A 14,076-nucleotide genomic window follows, 5' to 3' on the forward strand; every position below is an offset into this window, starting at 1 on the left:
CTTCATATTGTTTTGAGCCCCTTTTTTGACAGTTTCTATTGCTACATCTTCAAGTTCATTGCTTTCTTCTTTTGTAGTGTCTAATATGCTGTTACCCTCATTGAGCACAGTTTTCATTTCAGGTACTGTATTATTCACCTGTAGAAGTTCCCTTTGGGTTTTTGAAAAAATCGACCTCTTTCCTATGTTCATGTTTCCCTCCATCATCTTGAACATATAGGGCATATTTATAATAGCTGTTTTAACATCCTTGTTTTGCAGGTTCCATAATTTCTGGCATTTCTGGAAAGTCCTCTTTTGTATTGCTCCGAACTAGAGAGATTCTTCAGACAAATTCAGCTGGCGGAATTCTAAGGTTCAGAAACTCACTAAGTTTGTTACAAATTTGCCCTGTAAACATTCACCCTCAATCCCCACTACCAGGGGATCTTTCAAAAACACAACTGGGATACTGTCAACCCCCTGCTTAAAACCTTTCCTTCAGAATACAAACAAAAGAGTCATTGAAAGCACCGGTTTCCATAAAGCCTTCCTTCCACTATACTCCGCCTGCTTTCCAACCCTCTCTCCTCCCATTCCATCACCCCAACCGCCTGCAGTGCCCTGGTCAGTACTTAGTGCCAGCTCCCATCGCTGTTCGGGCCTCTCGGGCCCGACCCTCCCACTTCCTGGTCCAGGTGAATGGTTCCCTCCTGAGATTCATCCCTTCTAGTGGGAAGTCTTCCCTGACATCCCTCCCACCCCGACTGGACCCAGGCCTCCACCTTCGGGCAGAATTAGAAAAGCTCTTCTCTCTGTCCCCACAGCATTCTGGCTGTCCACTATTATAGCAAGATGCAGTGACAATGAACCTGAAACTGTGTCATTTGGTGTCTGCATCATCCACTTGCCTGAATCTTGAGGATATAAACTTTGCTTTTTAACTGTTTGTGTCCCCACTGCCTAGCATAGGGCCCGGCTGGTATAGACAACGTGTAAATGCTTGCTGAAGACGTGATTTTGAAAATAAAAAAAATGGAGGGACAAAGGGAGGGAAGAAAATCTCAAACAGCTATAATATCCCTGATGCTATCACCATGAGAAGGGTCTCACTTCTTTGTATAGCTTGGTAGTTAAGAGCAAGGGAAATGGAGTAACACCGGGGCTCAAATCCCAACTCTCCTACTTGCTAAATATGTGCTCTTGACCAGTTACTTAACTTCCTGAGCCTCCGTTTCTCTCCTGTTACTATGTATGACTTAAAAAGCTGTTACAAGGAATAAAATAATACACTTAGAGTACTTGGCATAGAGCAGGACACACACACGGCAGGCACTCCAGGGTGTTAGATCTACCAGTTTATTACCTAGCAGTGTGCGGACCTGGCATTTGAGAAATGCTGATGACGGGAAAGCTTTCTGTCCAGCTCAGCGAACAAAGTGTCTGCAAAAACTCCCTCCAAACCTTCATCTATCACTTGGATAAACATATCACCAAGTTGTGAACATACAGCTCAGTGATTTTTAATGAATAAAGGTTTGTATACAGCTCATCTTAGCAGACACCTGGAGAAAGGCCTCCCGGCCATGGCAAGGGTGGAGAATTTCAGTCCAGAACTTTGAACGTTCCCATGTTCTCTTATTCATGCCACAATTATCTGTTGAACGTTTGCTATGTATTAATATAAGCACTGTGGACTGGGAAACACAGGCCAATAAAATAGATGTGGCTCAGACTCCAAACTCATATGTATTCTGTTCCTCGTAAGACTTCTGCACTTGGATCCATCTCTGAAATAACCTCAGCTTTCATTTCGTCCAAAATTAAACTCTTCATTGACCCTGCTCTGAACCGACTTTTTTTTTTGTCTAGGATACCCCATTTCCGCAGCACCACCCACACAGTTTTTCAATGTCCAGTCTTGGGCCTTTATCTCTTCTCTTCATCCATGCTGGAAGCTTCTATTAATTCTATGAGGATGACTCCTAAATTCCCATTTCCAGCTCACATCTCTCTTCTCTAAACTCCAAACATGCAAATATAAATAAAGGAGTCTTTGGAAACTTCCCTTAGATACAGCAAAGCCATCTGAAATTAACAGGCAGAAGACCGAACTCAGGCCGCCCCTCCTCCTCCCCTTCACACACCAACAAACAAACAAAACGCGGTCTTCCGGTGTTCCCCATCTCAGCGAAGGGCACAATGCGGAGCTGTGCAAGGCAGAAATCTTTGACGCCTCCCCTCTCCCGCACTTCCGATAGCTAATTCGTTCCTGAGTCACATGAATTTTCACCTCTTAAGTGCTTCCAGAATCTGCCCATGTCTCTCAGTCTCCACTGTGGGCCCTGCCCACCTCTCGTCTGTCCCTACCCCCATTCCCTCCCCTTCCTTGTGCTCCAGCCGCACTGGCCTGCTTTAGTTCCCTGACCGCCACACGCCTCCTCCTGCCACAGCATCGCTGCCCCGTGGTTCCGTCTGCCGAGACTTGCCCTTCAAATGCCTCTGGTGTCCCTTTCTCAGGGAATTTCTCCCTAGCTGCACTCTCGAGCTATGTTGGGAACCGCCCTGACTGGTATCAGAAGCTGAAACCCCCGCCTAGCTAAGGCTAAGGGAACGCCCTTGGAACCGTGAGCCAGCAAGGAGACAAAAGCTTATCTTCCTGGCAGGAATGCTGCTTCTGCTGCTTTATTCATAACTGAACCCCCAAAAGGCTTGGTCAGTTAGCCAAAGACGGGTAAGATTCCCCACGGGAGAACGACCTAAGCCAGGCACGATCACTTTGGGAGGCCCCCCGAAAGAAGGACTTGGGGGGCTGCAGCAAAAGGGGGTGATGGACCCTCACTCCTCGGCTTTGACAAAGTCTGAGTTCTCAGCGTCCGGAAGAAAATCTCCTTATCTCTCGGTGGCCTTAGTTCCCACGCTCCACCTAAGCCTGAAACAATGACGGGGTAGTACAGCTCGGTACTGGGAAGTGCGGATTTCCCGGGGTGATCAGGCCTAAGAAAGAACATGTAAATTACTGTGAAACCTTCTTTGTTTGGAACGCTCTCAGTTGAATGAGAAGGGTCTTAGGAGGAAGTTATTTTGTTCCTCAGCCTTACAGCTCTTTGACCCCCAACTCAATAGACCGGCAGAGTTCTTTGTTTTCTATAGTTCCTTACTTCCCCAAATGAGTACTGTACTTTGCCTGAATTATTATGCAAAATGAGCCTAATAAAAGCAGGTATGGACGGTGGATCGGCGCTCCCCCACTGGGGGGGTGGCCATTTCTGTCCCTACTTCCCCACAGAAACTGGTTTGTCTCTGTGCACGTTGTTATTTCTCGCGTGTTTATTGTCGAGCCATCCACAGCGTTCCGTGGTCACTGCTGGCCAGTGACCCACGCGCAACAGAGCTAGACTCTCATAAACAGTCTTCCTTTCCTTCAGAGTGCTTAGCTCAGCTTGTAAGAAAACATTATTTGGTTTAATTATTTGAATCTTCTGCCCATTCCCCTTACTAAACCATGGAATCCACGACAGAGGGCCCACATCGGGTTCCATTCGCCAGTGCACACTCAGCAAAGTGCCTGGGACATAGCACACTCTCAATAAATATTCATTCTATGCAAATGATCAGTGAAATGAGCCAGGAACGAAGTGTAATACATTTGATTGTTTTTTTTTCTTCCCCATGAAACTAAATTTTTTGAATGGGACAAATTTCTCTTGTTCTCCATTTTATTTATCCTCAATACCAAGGCCCTGGAACTCTGTAAACATTTGCTGAGTGAAGAAATGATGGAGGAGTGAAGCCTTCGAGATTGAGCAGGATCTCACGGAAAGAGTGAGAAAGGCATTTCTGACTAAGGAAAACAGCAAAAGCAGACACAGTGCTGGTGCCACAAAGCGCCAGTTAAAGAACGTGATGGGTTGGGATGCGCAGGGCGCAGCTAGGGGTCAGAATGGGAAGGGCCTGACAGGCTGTATTGTTTAGGTGAATGGTTCTCAATGCTGACCCCAGGGAATAGAGATCAGAAACCCAGAACAGAGAGAAGAGTATAGAGAGGCAGACGGCAGGAAAGGGGGGCAGGGGGCAGCCACTGAGAAGTGTAAAGAACTCAAACTGCAAAGCTGTCAGAAAACGTGATGTAGGGTCAAACATTCCTGTACACTTTCACGGCAAAGCAGAGTTACCCGAGCCATCGGGAAAGGGCTACATTATGCCACTGGTGATGAATTACAACTAGTTTTGTTTGTAGAGATAGCTGGCTATAGTACAGTAGTTAGCAAAACCAGAAATGAACATTTACTGAGAGCACTTGCCAAGTATTTTCTTATTTATAGTCATACTACCCTATTAGGAAGCTTCTGTTCTCATTTTATACAAGAAGTGGAATACTTGAGACTGAAATAATTAATCCAAAACCCACCCTGATAGGTAGCACTATCAAATTTAAACCCAGACCATGGCTTTGGACCCCACACTCTTAGCCACTATATAACACATGGATTAAGAAAGCAGAGGAAAATGTTAACACATTTTAGAGGGCTTTCTATGAAAAACTGTTAAAATGAAGAAAATTTTATACTGAATAAGATAAACCCTCAACTATGTACAAAACCCACCAAGGGCCCATCAGTTCCTCAAGGGCTCTGGACGGCTGAGGCTGCGTGTTAATGGAGCGGGTCCACAGTGAACTCCACTGCACGGCTTTACCATGCTCTTACATGCTGCAGAGCTGCACTTTCCAACATGTGGCTACTGAGCGCTGGAAATGTGGCTAGCCGGCATGGAGATGTGCCGTGAACGGCAGATAAATACGAGATGCCAGGCATATGAAAAGATGCCCGACATCACCTCATTAGGGAATTGCAAATTAAAACAGGGACATACAGCTGCCCACCTATTTGAAGAGCTAAGACCCAAAACAGTTACACAACCAGATGCTGGTGAGAACCTGCAGCAGGAATTCTCATACATTGTTGATAGAAATACCAAATGGTGCAACTATATGTTTTGGAAGATAGTTTGGCAGTTTCTTAGAAAGAGAAACATAGTATTAGCATATAATCCAGCAAATGCACTCCCAGGTCTTGACAAAATGAATGGACAACTTACGCCCACACAAAAACCTGCACATGGAAGTCTACAGCAGCTTTGTTGACAAGTTGGAATCAGTCAAGATGTCCTATGACAGGTGAATGGGAAAACCAACTGCAGTACATCCAAACAATGGACTGTTACTCAGCAATATAAAGAAATGAGCTACAAAGCCATGAAGAGACATAAAGGAACCTTAAGTGCATATTGCTAAGTGAGAGAAGCCAGTCTGAGCAGGCCACAAATACTATGAGTCTAACTGGCTGACATTCCGGAAAATGAAGAACTATGGGGACAGTAGAAAGGTGAGTTGCTGCCAGAGATGAGGAGGGTGGGACAGACCCATGGAGCACAGTTCCTCGTCAGGGGAGTAAAACCGCTTCATTTGGTAGGATCTTCAGAACTGTATGATACAAAGCGCGTACTCTAATGTAAATGACTGACTTTAGTTAATAATAATAATAATGTATCACCCTGGCTGGGGTGGCTCAGTGGAGTGAGCACTGGCCTGAGAACCAAAGGGTCCCTAGTTCGATTTCCAGTCAGGGCACATGCCTGGGTTGCAGGCCAGGTCCCCAGTTTGGGGTACATGAGAGGCAACCACACACTGATGTTTCTCTCCCTCTCTTTGTCCCTCCCCTCCCCTCTGTCTAAAAATAAATAAAATAAAATCTTAAAAAAATAAAAAATAAAGTAAAAAAATAATAAGGTATCAGTATGGGATCACTGATTGTAAAAAATGTGCCACACTAATACAAAATGTTGATAAGAAGTAAAAATGAGATGTGGGAAGGAGATATGTGGGAACTCTATACTTTCTGTGCAATTTTTTTCTGGAAACCTAAAACTGTTCTAAAAAATAAAGTCTATTAAAAATGTTTTAAAATCTTATAGGTAACCAGCCTCAGAATAACAAATAAATAAATTGAAATTAAAAATATATATATACAAAAAACAAAGCTTCAAACAAGTTGACTGACATGAAACCAACATATCATTGGTTACAGTATACGTTAGTAAGATAAACTTCCTTATGAAAAGAAGTTGACTTAGACTGAGTCAAAAAAGAAAACCCTCACAAAATTATTCATCATATCTAAACCAAAAAGGCAAAGGTAAAAGGCTTAAAAAAGATACATTAGACTAGACCAGTGCAAAGAAAAACTGGGGAGAAAAGCTAATAGTATGGAAGCAAAGCAAAGAACAAGGCAGGACACAATACAAAATAAAAAACAAGTAGGGCTGTTTTATGTTGAAAAGGTACAGTTCACAATGAAGATATGAAATGCATGAATCTTCTGTGCAATGAAATAAGTGAAATGGAAACTGCTGAAATTTTAGGAGAATTTGACAGAAACACACAAGAAAATGGCAGCTATAATTCATTTTCTTAATTACCCATAGATGAAATAGTCAAAACATGTAAGAACATGATAGTGATTAGAGATATTGATTTAATAAGTATATATTGAATTCTGCAACCTATACAGAATTTTTCCAGAATCCATGAAATATTTATAAAAATTTATTGTATGGCAAGCTGCAAAATATAAATAAGTCTCTAAGCAGAAATTTTATAGGCTATATTTTCTGATCAAAATTCAATAAACATGAATCTATACAATAAAGTCTAAATTAAAAAATTCAACTACCTAGAGACTGAAATGACTTCAGTTAGTTTCTTCCAAGTAGATCTTTAGTTTCTCCTAAAATCACTGCATTAAAATAAGCAGGAAATCGGCTTAAATGCCACATTCCAATTCTGATCAAGAGTTAACAAAGGAAGCCAAGAATCCCAGCTAAAGTCTCCATTCTTACTACCACAAACAGTTTTCACGGCACAGAGACAAAAGAACAATATTCTTTTCTTAAAAAGATTTTATTTATTTATTTTCAGAGAGAGGGGGAGAGAGACCGAGAGGGAAAAACACTGATGTGAGAGAGAAAGAAACATCAATTGGCCGCCTCTCACCCACCCTCAACTGGGGACCTGGCCTGCAACCCAGGCCTGTGCCCTGACTGGGAATCAAACCAGGGACCTTTCAGTTCACAGACCCATGCTCAATCCACTGAGCCATGCCATCTAAGGCAAGAACAATATTATTAAATAAATGGTTTTCTTGACAACCAGAATGAAACTGGAAGAATGGTTTCCCATGCATCTAGCAATTTGGTCTGTGAATGAAGCTCTCTGAAAGGGCCAAGCCACTGGGAAAGATCGAATAAGGACCAAATAAGGGCCTATTTCAACACTTAAGTGCAAACAAACTGGAAAGAAAATACTTTCCACGACACTGTCTGACAGGAAGAGATCCCAGGGACTGACTTTATAGACTGTCTTATACCAAACAGGTCTGAGAAACTCTGTTTATCACGTAAGAATTGTAAAAAACTTCAAAAAGATGATCGTTTGTTCAAATTCAGTGTAATTCTGTGATTCAAAATAGTTACAGAGCAACTATTTGAAAATGTTAACACACTGGATATACTTCAGGAATAAACTTCTTAATAAGATGTACTCAATTTCAGAGGCTTACACACTAATTCAACAGTCTCTATTTGGGGGATTCAGAATTGCTAATTAAATTGGTTGACTCTTCCTTTTCCTTACTAATTTCCCTTCTGCTTTACTTACCAATTTCTGATAGGGATGCATGGAAATGTTCCATTTTGACTGTGGATCAGTCATTGCCTCTTTAAAAATCTTTTTCTTTTTTACCTTACCCAAAGACATTTTTTCCCCATTGCTTTTTAGAGAAATAGGATGGGAAAGTGAGAAACATTGATGAGCTGGGGATTGTACATGCCCAGACCGGGGACCGAACCCACAATCTAGGCATGTGCTCCAACTGGGAATTGAACCTGCAACCTTTGGGTTATGAGACAATGCTCCAACCAAATGAGCCACACCAGCCAGGGCCAGTCAATGTCTCTTTATAACCCCCCTGAAATATCTTGAGACTGTTTTTAGATACATAAACAGTCAGAATTATTATATTATCTTGGTGGCTCTTCCTTTCATTATGTAGTTTACCAAAATATCCCTATTGACATTTTTGCCTTAAATTCTACTGTTTCATGCACTGCCACTGGCCAAGTCCCTCCCACAACCCCTATCCTCCCCCTTGGCCAGGTGGAGATGAAGACTTTGGTCCATGGCAAAGGAGAAAGCAGAATGGCTGCTGCCTGACAGCTTTTGGGCTGGGAAGGAGGAAAGAAAGGTTCTTTTGTACAAAAAAGGTATTTAATTGTGATGAAGTCCAATCTATCTTCTTTTTTCCATTATGGATTATACTTTTAGTGTCATGTATAGGAGACCGTTCCACGTGCTGTGGGGAATGTAGCCCAGCCCCTGATTCGGAAAACTGACAGGGAGTGAGGTCAGCACACAGGAGCCACGCACATGGGCAGGTTCTCCTGTGGGGAATCAGGCCTGCATTGCACCTAGGCTGCTTGGAGACTTGCTTTTGCTAAAACTCTCTCACCCTGAATTGAGGCAGCAAATATTTACTGCATATCTTTAAAGTAACTTCCTAAAATCTATGCTAAACCTCCCGAGGATGAGTGGAATCAGTTCAACCACTTTTCCCTTTGCATTTGCAAATATCCTTCTTCTTTGATGTAATTAGCAACATCTTCTCCTTTGTTTTCTATAAAAGGTAACCACCTAAAGCCACCCTCTGCTTAGTAAATGAGGGCCATCCTCAATGTGATGTGCCCAGAAAAGCCATAATGCCTGCCCAGGCAAGGTCAGCGCCCTCTGTCTCTCAGAGAGTGCCCAGGCCGCCCCTTTTTCTCTGCAGGACTTCTGCAGTCCATGTGAATTTATTTGTCGCGTCCACAACACACGGACCCCGCGGGCCGGGGTCCGAATCAATCATGTATATAAAACTCTTCATCTAGCCCAAAGATTTTATCCTGTTTCTTACTAAAGGTTTTATAGTTTTACACTTTACATGCAAGTCACAATTAATTTCAAGTTGATTTTATACGTAGTATGAGATTTAGGGTGTAGTTGATTTTTTTTTTGGCTTATTCATGTCCAGTTGCTCCACCCCAATTTGTTAAAAAGGTATATTTTCACTTAATTTGTATGTATTTTTATTTATTAATTTGTTTTTAGAGAGGGGAAGGGAAGGAGAAAGAGAGGGAAACATGAATGTGTGGTTGCCACCTGAGCGCCCCCTAATGGGGAACTGGCCTGCAAGCTAGGCATGTGCCCTGACTGGGAAACGAACTGACGACCCTTTGGTTTGCAGTCTAGCGCTCATCCACTGGGCCACACCAGCCAGGGCTAATTTGTATGTACTTTTAATATGAAGATGCATCCATATCTGCATTCAATTCTGGGAGAGTCTCTGGCATTATTTCTTCAAATACTATTTTTCTGCTCTTCCCTCCATTTCTTGCTTCACAAGTGGGAGGCTTTCAATCTTTCCTCTGTGTCTCTTAATTTACTCATTTTTCATTCTCCGAATCTCTTCATCTCTGTGTTACATCCTAGGTGGAATTCATTAGTGCTATCTTTCCACTCATTCCCCTTTAGCTGTGCCCACTCTAGGGTTTATCCTGTACTTTTTTTAAACTTTAAAAACTGAATTTTATATTTCCAGTATTTTAATTGGCTCTTTTCTAAATCCACCTCTTGATTCTCATCTGCTCATTTGTTTCATAATTTCCTAGAATTCTACCATGGATGGTATTCCTTCATCTCTTTGATAATTTTAAACATATTTATCTGAAACTAATTTTCAGATTGCCTTCTTACATTTTGTTGGGAGTGAATTCTTCTGATTACTGTCTTTCTGTCTTGGTACTAGTTATATATACTCTTTTGCTTTCGAATTGAATTTGCTAGATCATTTTGAATAAAAGCACTTTCTCTCTTCCTCTCCCTCCCCCGCCCTCCTCTCTCCCCGCTTCCTGTCTAATGCTTTTACAGACACTGCCACCCGCTTCCATCTTTGTCGGAGCAGGGCCTCTGGTCTGGAGCCAGGCCTTATGCCTGGCTGCACAAGGTTCCTATGCTTTGGTAACACCAGGGCTACCATCAACGCAGTCACTTCGTGGCCAGGTTCTGGTCTTACTGCTACCCTGCGCCCCTGCCAGAAATACAACTTTAAACAAGTCACAGACCAAGTTAGCTGTGTTGTTTCTTTTCACAGCAGGCAGGAATATTCCACCCTAGCATCTGGTTTCCAGCAGTGGGACTTCCTCTGATCCCCATCCAGGTGTGAGGTTCCTTTGGGCCACATACTTTCAAGCAGTGTTTCCCATTCTTTTTGTGTTTCTGACATCATGGTAAACTTAGAAAATAACAGTGCGTGTACGGCACACAGGTAGACGGTTGAGGCTGTTCTCTACCCAGAAATGATGGCCGCGGTCTCTGACCCCCTCAGGCCCTGCCGAGTTGTCCTGAAGCCTGAGAAAAATCTGGTTTTCACATACTGGTAAGACTCATTCACAGCGTGTCCACAGCAGTACCCTAAGAGAACCTACTCCCAGCACACTCTGCCTGCTTCTGTGCTTGGCTCTGTTTCTAGCCCACCAGGATGTTTGTCTTGTTATTAAACACAACTATGTCAAGAACATATTTCATTTATCATCTCTATGTATTTGGAGCAGAATATAGAATTTAAAGCATGATTTGGAAGGGCCATCACAAACAGAAGTGATGTTTTCCCTCTGTTTAGAAAACCCTCTTGACCTCCATGTATCACATTAAAGATATATATTCTTATTTATTTTTAGAGAGAGGAGAAGGGAGGGAGAACAAAAGGGAGAGAAACATCAATTGGCTGCCTCTTGCACACCCCCAACTGGGAACCTGGCCCACAACCCACTGTGTGCCCTGACCAGGAATTGAACCCGTGGATCTTTTGATTTGTGGGATGGTGCCCAACCCACTGAGCCACACCAGTCAGAGGCGCATCACATTTTCTTACTCCTCATTCATGTTTCCATTTAGATGTCACTTAAGACTGCTTTTTATGACTCTACTCTCACCACCAAATATGGGGTCAAACCTTCTCAGAGAACCTGATATTACTTGCTAATGAACTGGACTGTACAGCATTATTATTGCCTATCTACCTTAGTCGATAAGCTTCTCGATGGCAGGAACTGCCTTTTTCACGTCTGTATTTCCAGGTTTAGCACAGTGCCTGCAGCAAGCGTGGATTTAAAGACTATTTTTATGTCACCTATAGGAGAGAGTATAATGCCATAGCGAAGAGCTAGGGCTCTAGAGTCAGAGGTTCCGGGGCTGAAACACCAGTTCCGTCCCTTTCTGTGTGATTCAGGAAAGTCACCTGGCCTCTCCAGGCTTTAGTTTCCTCATCTGTAAATGCGTGTCCAGTGCGCTCCTGTCTCTGCTCCTAGCTGTGTAACCCTGGGGAAGTTCCTCTGCCTCTCGTAGCTTCCGCTCTGCACTGAGCAATGTTTTAAGGATTAACTCGGACAACACATATAAAGTCAGTCACTAGCGCCGTGACCCCCTTTCCCGTCCTCCTGTTTCCCCTTCATGCTGAAAAGGGTTGGCCATAGCTCAGCCTTGGGCAGAGCAGCTGCTGACCCTTTTCTGAGCCTAGGTGGTATCTTGGTTAAAAAGGCTTTCAATTGCCAAGGGAGCAAAAAGATTATCTTCACATCCACATTTTATTTAGTCAGAGTAAAGGGCAATGTCGTTAAGAACCTGAAAGAATAACTTTAAGTGCAAACAGAATGTATTTAAAAGAAAAAAAGGAAAGCAAACAACTGACCAGAGCAGACCAGACCACTCTAACCCTGCAGATGCGAGAGGAGAAAGCCTGCCTGAGGAAGCATTTCCAAAGTGAAGGTGCCCACACGGTTCGCTGACTCCCAAACCCTCTGGCCGAGAGGAACGCCTGAAACTAGAGGAGGACGCCTGTCGGACGTGAGATTTAAGTAGGGAGAACCAACGCAGCACAGCACTTTCAAGTTCAAGGTATGGCGTGCAAGCGCAGACTCTACTTTCAAGCACCACCCCTTTAAAATAGTTGTTTAATGAGGAATAGAGTCTAGCGATCGAGAGTCTGGCTGGCAACAAAGAAAACTAATTTAGACCAAAGGAAATAATGCAAAAACCTTGGCATGGAACAGACCAGGAATCAAATCCTGACTCTGCCATCTCCCACTGGTGTAACTGCAGCAAGTAACAATTCTATGCAGAATGAGGCTCATAAACCTCACCGCATAGGGAGCTAGGAGAATTCAACGAGATATCAGGTACAAAATGCCCAGCGTGGCGCCCAACTCGTGGTAGGTACTCAATAAACATTAGTTCCCTCCCACTAACTCCCATGCCACTTTTATCAGCAAGCCTCATGAAAGGTTTTAGAAACTGCTAAAATGCATTTCCTCGTGTCTGGATTCACAAACTAATCAGTTTATTTACAAGCAGGCTCTCTGAGATAAGCCTGAGCTACACGGGCCCCAGATCTGGTGAGCGACCTGACCTGGATCAGCGTGGCTGTTTGGGTCTCAGGCCAATGCCTAGAAAGGCTGGCTGCGCCCAGAATGCAGCACGGGTGGCCAGCAGACAGCCAGAAACTAGAGCAGCCAGAAAGAGGAAGGATTACTTGAGCTTCGGCTCCCGTCCTTCGCTTGTGTACTGCCAACAGATGAGCCCGATCAGGTCCTGCACCCTGGCGCTGGCCATTGTCACCACAGTCATTGGCAGCAGTCTGTCCTGGCTCGAGTGTAGGGGGAGGTAGACATCAATCTTCTTGGTGGCCGTTGTGCCTACGTGACCCTGTGGACAGAACACACACGTGAGGGTAAACAAAGCACACAGTCATGGGCACGCAGACCCTCCTGGGCCACAGTGACTGCTCCCCAGGGCCCGCACGCAGCACAGCCATTTCTCATCCACTCTGCACGGACCTGCTTATGAGCCTGGAAAGGTCCCAAAGGGGAAACACTGTCTAGTTTTAAGCGTTTTTTTTTTCTTTAATTTTCATTTTCTAATGGATCCAGTTCTGCCAGCAGTAAGGTAAATGAGCACTACAATGAAAGCAAACAAATGAGAATGGTGAGCAGACCTGATGTTTAGTGGCAGGAGACTTGCTTTGCTACCTATTCAGTGTGACCTTGGAAAAGTCACCATTAGACCTTGGCATCAGCCAGTCCCCCTGCAAATCATCGACTCACTTCTTGAGACCCCGGAAAAAGCTGCAGGGGAAGCTGCCACACTCTCTGAAGAAGCAATTAGGCCTGCAGCGCTGGAACAAAGGGCCTGGGATCCCATTACGCAGTGTATCTGTTTACTTACATCATCTGCACCTCACCTGGTCTTGCGTTTTTGCCCTAACCATCATAATTCACCGACAATCCCTCCCCCATGCCTACCACTTCTCCCTCCCGAACCTCCCACCCCGCTCTGGAACTGCAGCACTAATCAGCAAGCTTCCATAAATCATCACTTCTCTTTAAAACACATTCCCTCCACCTCTGCCTTAGTTGAAACCTGCAGGTCATTAAGGATTTGCTGCTTCTGCTGACTAGGGAAGACTATTTTGCTTTTTTCTTTTTCACTCCAAGTCTTCAAGGCCAGGAGGTGGAGTAGGTAGGTATTCTTGTCCCCATGAGTTCCAAACTGTTCTCCTTCCTTGCAAAAATCCCTGTTCTTTTGAGACTCAAGCCACCCTCTCCCTTCCTCATTTGTTTCTGTTACCCACCAACCTTCTACTCACTAAAGGCTCGATTGAGCTCTTGCCTCACAGTCTTCTCCTCCACCCCCCACTCTGTGCCCAGGCTTGACAATTTCCTCTAAAGGAATAATCTGTCCAATACCCAGGTGTCTCCATGCCTGGACCACGTCACCCCCAGCACCTTTCCATCCACCCCACCTCGGCCACAGTGGGTGTCCCGGAGATCTGCACCAACTTTAAAATGTCAGAATATCCACCCACGGAATACATTTTAATATGCTTTCACCTCATTTGTTGGGGTAGTCCCTCAAATTCTTCAACCTACAATCTACTGACCCACCAC

At 44.0% G+C, this 14,076-nt stretch overlaps 1 protein-coding gene across 7 annotated transcripts in view; it reads right to left on the reverse strand.

Annotated features, from left to right (window-relative positions):
- The window catches only part of MAPKAP1 (MAPK associated protein 1), a 208,809-nt gene that overhangs the window by 106,831 nt on the left and 87,902 nt on the right, over window positions 1-14,076 (reverse strand). For all 7 annotated transcript variants that reach the window (XM_045846402.1, XM_045846398.1, XM_045846401.1 and 4 more), the window contains one exon: window positions 12,663-12,835. In XM_045846402.1, the coding sequence (XP_045702358.1) occupies window positions 12,663-12,757 (95 nt within the window). In that variant the 5' untranslated portion in view covers window positions 12,758-12,835. The remainder of the gene's footprint in view (window positions 1-12,662; window positions 12,836-14,076) is intronic.

This window comes from Phyllostomus hastatus, unplaced genomic scaffold (genome assembly GCF_019186645.2).
Source record: "Phyllostomus hastatus isolate PE091 unplaced genomic scaffold, TTU_PhHast_1.1 phas_contig_495, whole genome shotgun sequence".
NCBI classification, from domain to species: Eukaryota; Metazoa; Chordata; class Mammalia; order Chiroptera; family Phyllostomidae; genus Phyllostomus; species Phyllostomus hastatus.